General features: G+C 38.8%; 1 protein-coding gene across 3 annotated transcripts in view; it reads left to right on the top strand.

The window, feature by feature from the left end:
* The window catches only part of NTRK2 (neurotrophic receptor tyrosine kinase 2), a 334,844-nt gene extending 321,610 nt beyond the window's left edge, over positions 1–13,234 (top strand). For all 3 annotated transcript variants that reach the window (XM_088470100.1, XM_088470098.1, XM_088470099.1), the window contains 2 exons: positions 8,023–8,181; positions 10,704–13,234. In XM_088470100.1, coding sequence (XP_088326226.1) covers positions 8,023–8,181; positions 10,704–10,889 — 345 coding nt within the window. In that variant the 3' untranslated portion in view covers positions 10,890–13,234. The remainder of the gene's footprint in view (positions 1–8,022; positions 8,182–10,703) is intronic.
* Positions 13,235–13,503: the final 269 nt, after the last annotated feature.

Here is a 13,503-nt window from a genome sequence, read left to right as displayed (position 1 = left end):
CAGTCGGATATTCTGCCCCATTGGTAGGTGCAATATCCAATAGTGTGGCCGATGGTGCGCTGATAGTGCGTCTTTGTACATACATCGGTAGAATCTCGTCACAGCCAGCACCACAGTATTACCATGAAGATACAGTAGTGGCTGCACCAGAAGATCCAACCGCTACTGCTACTGTGTCCACCTCTAAATCACCCCTAGAGTCTCTCCTTTGTTTTCATGGAACCATATTACAAGTAGAGATGTGTGGTTCTGTTTCCCTGAAAACCGAACACACCCAAACATTGGAGTTCTGAGTCCCAGCGCCGATCACTTTTGGGGTTCCGAATAGAACCAAGTCCATGCTCCTGTCTGCTGTAAGTTCAGAACTCATATTTAAAAAATAAATCTCAGGTTTTGGATTGCATGTAAACAGGTCCAGGTTACTGATTATACAGTAGATGTTTTTAGCGATTTTAAAGACATCCAAAACCAAAACCGAACCAAAACACTTCAGGGTGTTTTTGTTAAAACCAAATCCGGCCCATAACATTTTGAGGGTGGTTTTGCCAAAACACGGGGTCTGCGCACATCTTGCATTACAAGATATACAGCAGAAGGCAAATCAAAAGATATACAGTACATCTGCTTTTCATTTTATTTTTAACTGCAGTTAATACTTATTGTCAAAAATTAAATACTTAGATTAAGCAATATTTTAAATAAATATTTAAATGTCTTTTATTACAGGATACAGACAGGGCTTTTGTACACAGGGCCTGATTCAGAAATGTATGTAAGCCCGATGGTTTATGTTCATTACCGATGGTAGAGTGACAGCACATGTGCAGAACGAGTCCTGCGTGATCTCATGCAATGACCCCCAAGCCACAGCGCGATGGTTGTGATGTTGTCCTGATGCTGCGTCTTCTATCTGAATCAGGCCACCAATACTAAAACTAAATATATTTGATCAGATGGTCATATAAAATGATATTAGTAAATCATTAAAAATAATATGATTATAAAAAGATTAATATTATAATCTTTCATTTATTAGATGATACAAAGTGTCAGAGTAACAGAGCAGAAATACAATACGCAATAGGCAAATGTAGTGTAAGTATGTAGCATGAGAACAAAACATTACTATTATAACACAGAGTATATAAGCAACAGAGGCAAGGGTAGGTCAACTCTAGATGGACCATGCAGTAGGGAATGTGGGAGAGGAGGAGGCATATCAGTAATAATCCTGTACCCAACGTATGAATAAGAAAACAGTGTTAGAGTCACTGAAGGAGAAAAGGAGTCAAAATGAAGGAGCTTTAATAAACAGGGGTGTCTTAAGAGTGAGTTTAAAGGAGGGAAGATTAATCAAAAGTCTGACTAGCTGAGACAAGAGGGAGTTCCAAAAAAGTGGGACGCATTAGGCAAAATATTGGAGGTGAGCTTAAAAGAAAGTAATCGGAGTGGAAGTGAGGCGGTGGTCAGAGGAGAAATGGAAAGAGCAAGAGAGAGTGCGGACAAAGATGAGGTAGGAGATGTAGAGGGGAAGTTTGGTTTAGGGCTTTATACAGTATATGAGGGTGAGCAGTTTGCATTCTATTCCAAAGGAGACAAGGATCCAGTTAATTAATCTAGGCGGCAGGATTGAGAGATAGCTTGAATGAGGGGAGTGAAGGAAAGAGAGAGGAGTAGAAGATGACACTGAGGCATTGAATATTCAGGGCAGCGGTGGTAGGAAAATGCAGATAGGGTGGGAGGAAGGTGGCTGAGGGTAGCAATGGTGGGGAAGAATGCAGATGGGGGGAGGTAGGACGTTGAGGGCAGTGATGATAGGGGAGAATGCAGATTGGATAGAAAGCCAGGTGGATCAAGGTAGCGGTTGTGGGGAAGAATACAAGATCAGTTGGGAAGGAAAGGGTCTGGGGTAGCGATGGTGGGGGACAATTCAGATATAGTGGGAAGGCAAGTGGATCAATGTAGTAGTGGTGGGGGAGAATGCAGATAGGATGGGAAGGTGGGTGGATCAATGTAGCGGTGGTGGGAGAGAACGCAGATAGGATGGGAAGGTGGGTGGATCAATGTAGTGGTGGTGGGGGAGAATGCAGATAGGATGGGAAGGTGGGTGGATCAATGTAGTGGTAGTGAGGGAGAATGCAGATAGGATGGGAAGGTGGGTGGATCAATGTAGTGGTGGTGGGGGAGAATGCAGATAGGATGGGAAGGTGGGTGGATCAATGTAGTGGTAGTGAGGGAGAATGCAGATAGGATGGGAAGGTGGGTGGATCAATGTAGTGGTGGTGGGGAAAATGTAGATAGGATGGGAAGGTGGGTGGATCAATGTAGTGGTGGTGGGGGAGAATGCAGATAGGATGGGAAGGTGGGTGGATCAATGTAGTGGTGGTGGGGGAGAATGTAGATAGGATGGGAAGGTGGGTGGATCAATGTAGTGGTGGTGGGGGAGAATGCAGATAGGATGGGAAGGTGGGTGGATCAATGTAGTGGTGGTGGGGGAGAATGTAGATAGGATGGGAAGGTGGGTGGATCAATGTAGTGGTGGTGAGGGAGATTGCAGATAGGATGGGAAGGTGGGTGGATCAATGTAGTGGTGGTGGGGGAGAATGCAGAGAGGATGGGAAGGTGGGTGGATCAATGTAGTGGTGGTGGGGGAGAATGCAAGTGGATGATGGTAGCAATGGGATACATTGGCCGTTTATCTGCTGAAGATTCTGTTTTCAGCAGGGAATTGGCTCATATAAGGTATGCTGAACAATTGTATGATTTTACATTTTTGAACAATAGGAAGGTGGAGGGGGGAAAGTGCATTTAATAAGCAAGAAAATATAACATCATTTTAGAGGAATACAAATGTTTGCCAATACAGCTGCTATAATCCTCAGTTATTACAAATACTATGTTACAACTCTTGAGGATTGTCAGCAACAAACAGGTTTTTTGTTTCCCATGGTATGATACTGTATCTAGGTGAATAGTCTATCCATGACATCTTAGTAAATGATCTGTACAAACCCTAGCCCTGTATGCTTATTTATCTGTTGTTGCTTTTTCCAAGCTGCCCTAATCAGTCTGTTTCAGTTTCTCTCAAGATCAAACTAATGGCTTAACTAAGTAGTCTAGAATATTGCCATCACTGTCTCGCCGAATTCCAAGAATATCAATTTTCCTTCAGTCCAAAGTATTCTTCAGCTTAGGATCTGTTAAAACAAGACCTGGACCTCCAAAGGTTCCAATTTATTCTGTGTAACATCTACCAATCTGCGATCAGATGGCTTAGTTGGAAATAATTAAATCTTAGATATGAGTGTATATGGAACTTTTTATTGTTGACGTTGTTCAAAGGTAGGTGATTGTCACCCAGCAATGTTACCCTTCTAGATGTCCAAACACCTGTGATGTATATGTTGACTAACTTGTAGCGTCATGTGCACCCCACCAGACTCAAAGGATTATGTTCATTGCTCGGTGAGCGTGGTAATTAGAGCTTACAAACATTCTTAAAGATGATTTGAAAGACAGTAATTTTTATCTCTTTTTCCATTTGTGCAAATGGTCAACACTCCCACTAGGTGATTGTTTGCCTTCCAATAGACATAGCTTTGGATATTCATCCAAGTCCGCATTTCATGATATCATGTTATTTATTTTGCTATAAGTTAATATCATTATTATGGATCATTTTGATAGCAAATTAGTAGTTAGATTTACTTGGGACAGCCTCCATCACCCTTATGACAAAGGTGACATATCATTAACCATAAAAACTATCAACAATAATAGTCCAATGCTTTAGTAATCTACTGAGCATCATGCCATATTTTTCTATCATACTAATATATTATTATGGTAAACCTAAAGTTCAGTTCAAAGAAGTGGTTGAAGCTATTATGACTTGAGGGCACATTATGGCAATGAAGATATAAAATCTTAGCAGTCTTAATACACTTCTTGTTATTTATTCATTAGTTCTGTGGTCAGTCAATTGCCCCTATGTTTCTCCTCGCTGCTTGGCTGGTTTAAGGAGCTCTTATGAGAATATCATAATGACTCCTAAAACCACAAAATAACCATCATAATGAAAACATAATTGTCAAGGTGCTGGCTATTCTTTAACGGGAGCCCTCATTCATTTCTAGACATTTAAAGATGTGGTTTGCAATGTAACGCATATAACTGTGTGGGTTTTTGGTAAATTTGCCTGTCACTATAATGTATTAAAGTGAGTTAAGCTTTATTGAACAGATAATGTAAATATAACAGGAAGCCGTATCAATAAATAAAAGTCTGATGGATAGACAAGGTTATGTATATTGAGTGCGTTAGGCTTTTAGGCACATTAACTTAATGTTAATGTCTTCTTACATGTCATATTGAAAAAAAATGGTTTAAATTGCAATATAGATGTCTATACTTTTAAAATAAAAACCAGTTAGTTTTTTTTTTTGGAGACCACTATAAATATAATTATTTATTTATGGATTTACTCATTCCTTTAATAGAAAATAATATTATATTTATTAATTTTTTTACTACCTGAAATGGAACTTTGTAATACTAAATGGAAAAGATAAAAGAAGAAGAAACAGAGCACATGAGGAAGGGTTAGAGCATGACACGGAAAAAGGGAAAACCAAAAAAAAGTATATAAATTAAAACTTATAGTGGGGTTAAATGCCCACAGAGCATAATGTGTCTAGGTTCACATAACTCTGGTCTAAGCTAAATAAATAATTACAATCTTGTTGATCTGAATAAGTTATTATTTAGCGGAGCCAGAAGTATATTCATTTACAATATATACATAATACGTCACTCTTTGGAAAGTCTATAGCTTACAAGGGTATCAGATGTATGGTCTTTGTCTGGTTCCTCCTCAGTTCCCATTTATTCTATGACATCAGTGTAACATAACAAAAAGCAGGTTCTGAAGTAATGCATTGCTAAGTGACATATTTTATGTGTATGAACGTGTATATTTTCTAAGTAACTATGGCTGGGTTCACAGTGTGTATGCTTTGATTTATTTGTGAATTTCTAGCTTTAGAATTCATTAGACACATTTCTGATAAAATACTATATAAAATTCTATGTTTTATGGTCTCTATTACTTTATATAATTACTATGCCACAGATGGAGCTCGTTTTGTAGCTCACTGTAGTTTGATGTGGTTTTCGAGCTGTTGGCTTACATCGGAATTAGCTATAAAAAAAAAAAAAACAACAAGAATGTATTGCTTAGCAAGTATATTAGTCTTATTCAGCGCAATGTGGAAAAGTGTTTGTTATGCATTTATTATGCTACTTATGTAGCATTATATATTATGGCGAGACATGTCTATGCTGCAGGAAGTAACCTCTGCTGGTTTTGGACTGGGTCCACCATCATTATCAAGCATACATTAGATATATTAACCAGGGAGAATGTTCAGCTTTATGATAATTATTTGTAAGAGTTGTCTTTCTGTAGTCTACTACTAATTAACTAGTTAACTAATTAAATATAGCTTTAAACAATGGACTATAGGGAAGAGTGTAGGACATATGGCCTATGCACTAACTGTGAGAAATTCCATTGGATACACAAATTATATCCTCCATTTCATTTATTACTGACCAGAAAAATCCCCAAAATTAAAGTATCAAGTAGTAGAGCAGCTACTACCAGTTTTCTATATTATTCTCTCAAACAAAAAGATCCTGGGGGTGATTCAGAGGTGGTCTCAGGCAGGGGCGCCAAGTGGAAGGGGAGCGGGTACTAATTACAGCTGCCCCCTCCCTCTTAAGAGTCTTACCTGTCAGCAGCCCTGCTGGGCTGCAGTGGGGCTAGAGAGCCTCCTGCTGCTGAGCAGCTACAGCAGTCTCCTCTGCTTGCGCAAGGGTGGATGGGGAGCCATCACTCCGATTGCACCCACTCCACTGGATTTACCCCTCAAGTGCGTAGCAGCACTACAATTAATTTAAAAAAAAAATGTTCCTAAGGGGTACATGGCCACACCTCCCGTGATTAGGCCAAACTCCCCGAATATAACCGCCAGGAGAAGCAGATTGAAATTGCATGTAGATTCATTCAATTTTGATGGACATTTCTGGGCATTAACTGTGGGGTGGCTAACAGTTGCGTGGGCGTGTTGGCATCAGTGTGGCCAACGATGCGCCGATAGTGCATCTTATGTATGCAGCTTTGCGACGCAGCCAGTGGGCATCTCAATAGGACTCCCATCTGTTGCACTATTAGCATAAAGATGCAGTAGCAGCTGCGACAAAAGTGGCAACTATTACTGTATCTGCGTCCACCTCTGAATCTCCCCTTCTATGCCTTAGAAAGATAGGAACCATACAGTGCAATTGCAAATAGATTCAATATTATGAGCCACAAACGAAGAACCTCTAAATGAGCATTTTACTTATCATAAATAACCACCTGTGTATCTAATGGGCATTGTGGTCAGACACAGAAACTAACAAAGTTCACAGAAGTTTTTCACGTTAATTATTTTTGGGTATGATGATCTGGCTGTGCACAGGCTTGGTTTTTCATGCCCCCTGTGTTTTGGAGTCAATCCATACATCTAACATGGTTACACTCTCCACTATCCTAACCCTCCCTACATCATTGCTATTTATCATAAGCAAATATAAATTATTCAGTCTTAAACTGGGTACAGACTGTACGATATATCGCTCAGTACGTCTGCAGGTGTGTACACATCATATATCTTTGAACAACGTAATTCACAGATATATTGTTTTGGCCATGCAGCACGGCAGATGCAATATATCTTGCACATCTGCTGATTAGTCGGGTGACCGACTAACCTGTTATGCTGGCCACAGGAACCGCCGACAATGACATCACAACTAGGTGGGCAAATTTTAATGCCCGCCCAGTTGTGATGTGTGGTCAGACATATCAAGCAGCCGATTGGTAAGTGTGGGAGCTTAAAAAATCAGTCGCTCAGTTGGCGGGACGATCAGGTGTGTACCACACATTGTTTCATCCCATAATTAAATGTTTATAATTTGCAGATAATTAATTACCGCATACAAATAAAGAAAAACAATAGGTAAAGTAAGAGTGAGCCATCAGCTCATCCCTGTTTAGACTTTTCCTGTACATTAGTACTGACTGTATACACACACACGCACACACACACACACACGGCCTGATTCTAAGCCGCATTCAGAAGCACACAGTAGTGAATAATGGTGGTCGCCTGTTGGGGACTTTATGCAAATGCTGCTACAAACTCCTTCCCTCATATCTGTTACAGTCATTTAGGATATTATTGTTATTGAGGTTTGAGAAACGCAAAAAACATCCTTGACTAAAAAGTTAACTACAGCAATATGTATTGCTTGGAACTGCTGGCAAACAATAATCTCCCCAATACATACAGAATGTACTTTGCACAATTGCTGTAGCACAGAAATTAAGCATCTGAACAACCTTGAATTGTGCAATCGTTACAGCTGCTATGTCAGTGTTTCCATGTCCAAACAAAGCACTTTCAGTACAGCGAAGGATCTATCCCACTAGTAGTTAATGGCTGTGTTTTACAATAGATAATTGTCGTTATCAGATTGTGATCATGTTGACAAGTAGGCATTAGTAAAAAGGTGCTGAAGTGTAGATCATACTGATACTGTAGAATCTCCATCCTAGACCAGGCACAGTGGATGAAGGTGTTATGTTACGTTTAGAAGAAACTCAGATCAGTTAAAGGTACTTTGACATTTGACATGAATTGGACATAGCACTTTTATCCACAAAATATATCAGTAAACAGATTGGCAAATTTAAAATTACATTGTTACTATGATCCCTAGGTCATAACACCTCCATTAAAAAAAGGAATTTTTCAGAAGATTGTTACATAACACCTTCATCCACTCATCCCTGCAAATATGTGTGCCTTTGCTCTACTTTGTAGGAACATAAAATGACACTGTAACTTTTATGTATTATTGCTATTTATGTTAAAGTCTTCCATAATAATAACAACATATTCTTTTCCCCTTTAGGTTGGAGGTCACACTATGTTACCGATTCGTTGGATGCCTCCTGAGAGTATCATGTATAGAAAATTTACAACAGAAAGTGATGTATGGAGTCTAGGAGTGGTGCTATGGGAAATTTTCACCTATGGAAAGCAACCATGGTACCAGCTATCAAATAATGAGGTTTGTGCATATTAAATCTTTATCGCTCCCTATGATTAATAAATGTTATGATATTAAATGTATAGATAAAAATGGCTTGTTTCTGATTGTAAGTACTATTCTCTGTAAGATATTGTTTTAGGATACAATGACTATAAGAAAAGGACCACAACTGGAATGGGTTGGCCCTATTTAAAATTTGTATTTTGGGACAGACAGTTACTATGTATCATTTAAGGAAAAGCGTGGAGAAGTGGACCAGTGGAGAAGTTGCCCATAGCAACCAATCATCTCCTACCTATTATTTTATAGACTGTACTTGAGAAATGCTACTTCACAGCTGATTAGTTGCTATGGGCAACTTCTCCACTGTTTCACTTCTCCACTCTTTTCACTGCTTGATACATAAACCTCATAATCTTGTAATGGTGTCGTAAATTGATTAATATCAGTCAGATGGATTCAGCTTATGGACAGAGAGATATAAAACAGGCTTCTGTTAATGATATATCATGCCTATAACATCTAGATGTCGTGATATCTTATTTAGTTTCCATTTTCTAGTATAATCTATGTAAATTAGCTAAATACTCCATGTTGATTCCTGGTGACATGGGATGTGATTCGGAGATGGACGCAGCTGCGTTCGCTCTTGCTTCTGTTGCCAGTGTCACAGCTGTGATAATATGCGAATGATACTATCAGCTTGCCCCTGGTGTAAAAGGGTGCATCTACAGTAAATGAGCAAGGACTGATGTGCCCACTTTCTGTTTCTATGCACACTGTAATAACTGATTTTGTAGACGCCACCATCGGCGCAACTTCACTCGCTCCATCGACACTTGCACCAGCCCTATGGGAGATGCAGTTTCACCGTGTGATTCTGGCCTCTGGGCGTTACTGTGACTGTGTGTCAGGGAACGCAGCTGCTTTCACTGACACGCCCACTACACTCCTATACCACTCCCGTGAGGTGGAATTTTTGGCATTGCATGCTTATAATGGTGTATATTTACTAAGTTGAGGGTTTATAGAAGTGTAGTTGTTGCCTATAGCAACCACTCAGATTCTACTTATCATTTATCTTGCACCTTCTAGAAGATAATAGCTAGAATCTGATTGGTTGCTATGGGCAACACCTCCACTTCTATAAACCCGCATTTATATATGCCCCAATGTGTGACTCAGAATCACATGTAGTTATTCTTTACAATTCTGTATGTACAGCATGACTATAATGTATGTATACTGTAACACATACAAAGGCATATGCCCACTACCCGGTCAGATTTAGAATTGGTACTACCCTTAATTTTGTGAGTTAATTTCCAGGGAAGGTATTATAGCCATAGCAGAGTAGGTGAAAGAGACTATAGGGGAAATTTAATAGCCTGCGAGATGCAGACATTGATGTGATTCTGGCAAGTCTGTACTATGATTTAAAGCTGCAATAATTTAAAAGGCAAAACACATCACTGTTTTGCCTTATAAATGGCTACCTATTTAAATCATTGGGCAGACTTGCCGGAATCAAATCACACCGATGCCTGCATCTCGCAGGCTATTACATTTCTCCTAATGAATTTAAAATAGAAAAACTTGATAGGTAAAGTTAGAGAAATAGGGCCCAGTTTGAACAGTTTTAGCTGGAGAATGCAACTGTCCATGGCAGGGTGGGAATGCGGAGCCACAAATCACGTCATCACCCCCTTTGCAATGGGTTGCCATGATCATTGGCAGTATGTATTTTGCCCGAATAACATAACATCATAGAGAATAGTAAAATTGTTCATAGAGAAAGGGCCTCATTTATCAAAGAATTTTATCATTCACAACGAGTGATAAAACTTGTTGGGTATGATAAATGGTGCTCCAGCCAATCAGCTCCCAACTGTCATATTTCAAACAGATGACAGTTATAATCTGATTGGCTGGAGCACTATTATCATTTGCAAAAAAGTTTTATCACTCTTTGTGAATGATAAAACTCGTTGATAAATGAGACTCCTACATTTTTATAATAATGCATTTCATTACCTGGTACATTAGTATACTAACAAAAGCATTTACAGTACATTACCTCAAATACATTTTAAAGTAATACAAAATGACTTCTTGATAATTAATGCCACCAATATTCATACAAGTATGGAAAACAGCTGCGTACATATGGAACATGTTTATTTTTTATTTGTATTGTGATCCAGAGTCCTCCACAGTGCAGAAGAGACTCCAGATCACTTTGTGTTAACTCTGGGCTAATCCTCAGGAGTCGCAACGCAGTAGTGGTTAATAGCACTTTAGAAGCACCAGTTGACAGTGACAGATGCTAGATCATGCCATTAGTCCAGAAGTTATGCTCTCCATTTATACATCATAGAAAATCTATCTTGATAATATATACTGCTGATTCAATGCCTTTTATTTTTGCCCTGCGCTGCTGCTAACAGTATTCTAAATGATTTCTAGAGAGAGATGAACTGAATTTATATGTTTTGGTTCTACTTCATAAATGATGAAATGGTAATATGCTTTTCTTTTAGGTTATTGAGTGCATAACTCAAGGCCGAGTCTTGCAACGACCTCGCACTTGTCCGAAGGAAGTCTACGACCTTATGTTGGGCTGCTGGCAGAGGGAGCCGCACATGAGACTGAACATCAAAGAAATCCACAGCCTCCTTCAGAACTTGTCCAAGGCATCCCCTGTATACCTTGACATTCTCGGCTAGATGTTCATGGTGTTACCTATATGGGCTTGATGAATGAATGTGGTGAACGGCCGCTGAACTCTTTGAAATGTGTTATAACCTCTGACAGTATTATTAACAAATATGCTGACAAGCTATCAAAGGGCAAGCAACACAGACTTCTCCACCTGTACAATACACAGTATTGGTATTTGCCATTAATAGGTTGTATCTTTTTATCTTGAGCCTAAATCTTCTTTTCCTTCTTCTTTTCCTCTCCAATCTATGTTTGGTTGTCTCTCACTGTACCTCTTTCTCCATGCTTATGCCTTTATGTAACTCAGCATACATAGACAAAGGCCTTAAAACCTTCTTTGTTAATCAGCAGGCACGCATGTCTGTCCACCACATCTAACAATGCCTTCTTGTATTCCTGCCTTCGATGTGGATGAAAAAAGGGAAAAAAATATTGTATGACACGAACTTATCGACTTGTACTGTACATAGTACCTATAGACTTTCTTTGGACTGTCGCTCACCTGTACGTTTTCGGCTATGTGCACTAATGACAAACGATTTCTGGACATCATGACTAAGTGTGCAGACAAGAGTTTGCGGAAGTAAGGAGTCAAGTTTAATCATCTACCTAAAACAACCTGAAGAAACACAGTCAATGCATTGTATTCTCAAGATAATAAAATCACCCTGCTTTGTGCGTTGCTAGTCCTTTACCACCATATAGCTCATGGTAGAAAGGAATATGTTGTCTGCTTATAGCAACCTGCCATAGCTGTGTTCATCTTTTTTTCTGAGTGCAGTAAAACCAGTAACAGAAGCTAAATCGCTCATTTAAGAGACTGAGATCATCACAATGTGATGTTGAATTTACCTGATAGCGTCCAACAGACAATCTCTCTCATTCACCAGTTTACAAAGCCCTCCTGTACAGCTCAAGCTAAGAGTGCACATGATGAGTGCAGGCTGCGAGCTCGAACGTGCTTGTGTTGTTTTGTACGGAGATGGACAGATGTGAAATGGGAAGCTTAACGTGTATTTTATTGTTGATAAGTAACAACCTCAGATGAGTTCTGCTGCTTGTATTCTGTTCTGGTAACAGAGTCAGTAGGTAATGTCACAACCAAAAGCTGTTTACGGTTGGTTGGCTACCCTGATTTTTTTTATTTATTTTTTTCATCTGTGGGCTCTGTATTGAAGTTTATATTTCTCTATATTACACTGTAAAAAAGAAATGTGGCAGCCTATCTAAAATGTATGTGATCTTAAACTCGGAGGCAGCGCATGCTTATATATGTTATTGGCATGATGTGTCCAATGCAAAGATATTGAAAGTTGTTCCCAAACACATATGCAGTACTGGCAAAAAAAAACTGTATCACAATCACATTTAGTGTAGAAATCTTTCCTTCTAGAGAACTGCTAACTCCCTGCTGTAACGCCATGCAATCTTCTCTGGGGAGCTCAGTCACTGAAAAATGTAGTAGCACAGTAACGGAATCAATCATTTGTATAGCTACGTGTAAATAAATGCAGTATGTTGACTTAAAACTGGTAACTGTAAAATATATTTGAGATTTAACAAAAAAGTATATGAGTATTAGCCTCAGGAATGAGGTATTAGCAAGGAATTGAATCACATTATGGGGTCTACTATTGATTGTAAGTTACACATCTCTATCAAGGTGTTAAAACACATTATAAAAGTGAAACAATGATAATTGTACAGATGTGATTGTGCTGTTGCTTCGGTACGTTGTTCTTCAAACCTTTATTTAATATGTATATTTTTTCACACCCCTTTGCAGTAAAAAAAAAACCTCAAGCGTGTGCCTATTTGATTAGTTAAGATGGCCGCCTGGAACAGGCAAAATGTACTGCTTGTGGGATGAAGAAATCTGTGGAGCGAATGTGAATGTTCTACATTCTCGAGCACTTGCCTATAAAAACAGTACTACTGCAATAGTTCGGTTTTTCTCTATATTTAAAACTCAGCTCTGATATTGAGATGTACAGGATACATACATTGGGACTATAAAAAAAAAGCCTGTGCCTCTTAATGCTAAACCAGTTTGTCTCGAATTAATGTAGGTTCTGAATCAATGTCTCTTATTCTTACAAAAAATGGGTATTGTTTAATAACGTGATATCAGGAGCAATCATATGCTTTAAGCCAAGACAACCAATCAGAAATCAACTTTCAGGCGTCCAGTGTAAACAGACTAATGATAGCAGATTAATTGCAATGGGTTAAAGCACATGTTCTTGCAATGTTGTATTTAATAAGTCCCATTTGTCTATTAAGTTTTAATGAGCAATGCATCCTGGGGAATGTATGTAGTTTGAATAATAAAACTGAGATGATGCATTTATATATTTCTACTTGTTATCACTATTACAGGGTACACTGTGTATCATAAAGAGTGTATTGGTTGAATTCCAACATGGATGGGCATTAGTGATAAAATTGTTGATGAAGCAAACACATTTCCTGTGGTGACCAGTCAGTCAAACTTGTATTGAGTATCATGGGAAATGCTGGATTGGGTCTCTGCTGATTATAATTAATACACATATCTCATGTAAAAGATTATACTATTTCAAGAATACCATTTTAAAATGGACCAAACCAGCTTTATTA

The sequence above is a fragment of the Taudactylus pleione genome, unplaced genomic scaffold (assembly GCF_031769625.1).
Source record: "Taudactylus pleione unplaced genomic scaffold, aTauple2 ptg000095l, whole genome shotgun sequence".
NCBI lineage: Eukaryota > Metazoa > Chordata > Amphibia > Anura > Myobatrachidae > Taudactylus > Taudactylus pleione.
The sequence above is the reverse complement of the archived record's forward strand: the minus strand, read 5'-3'. Positions and strand labels throughout refer to the sequence as shown.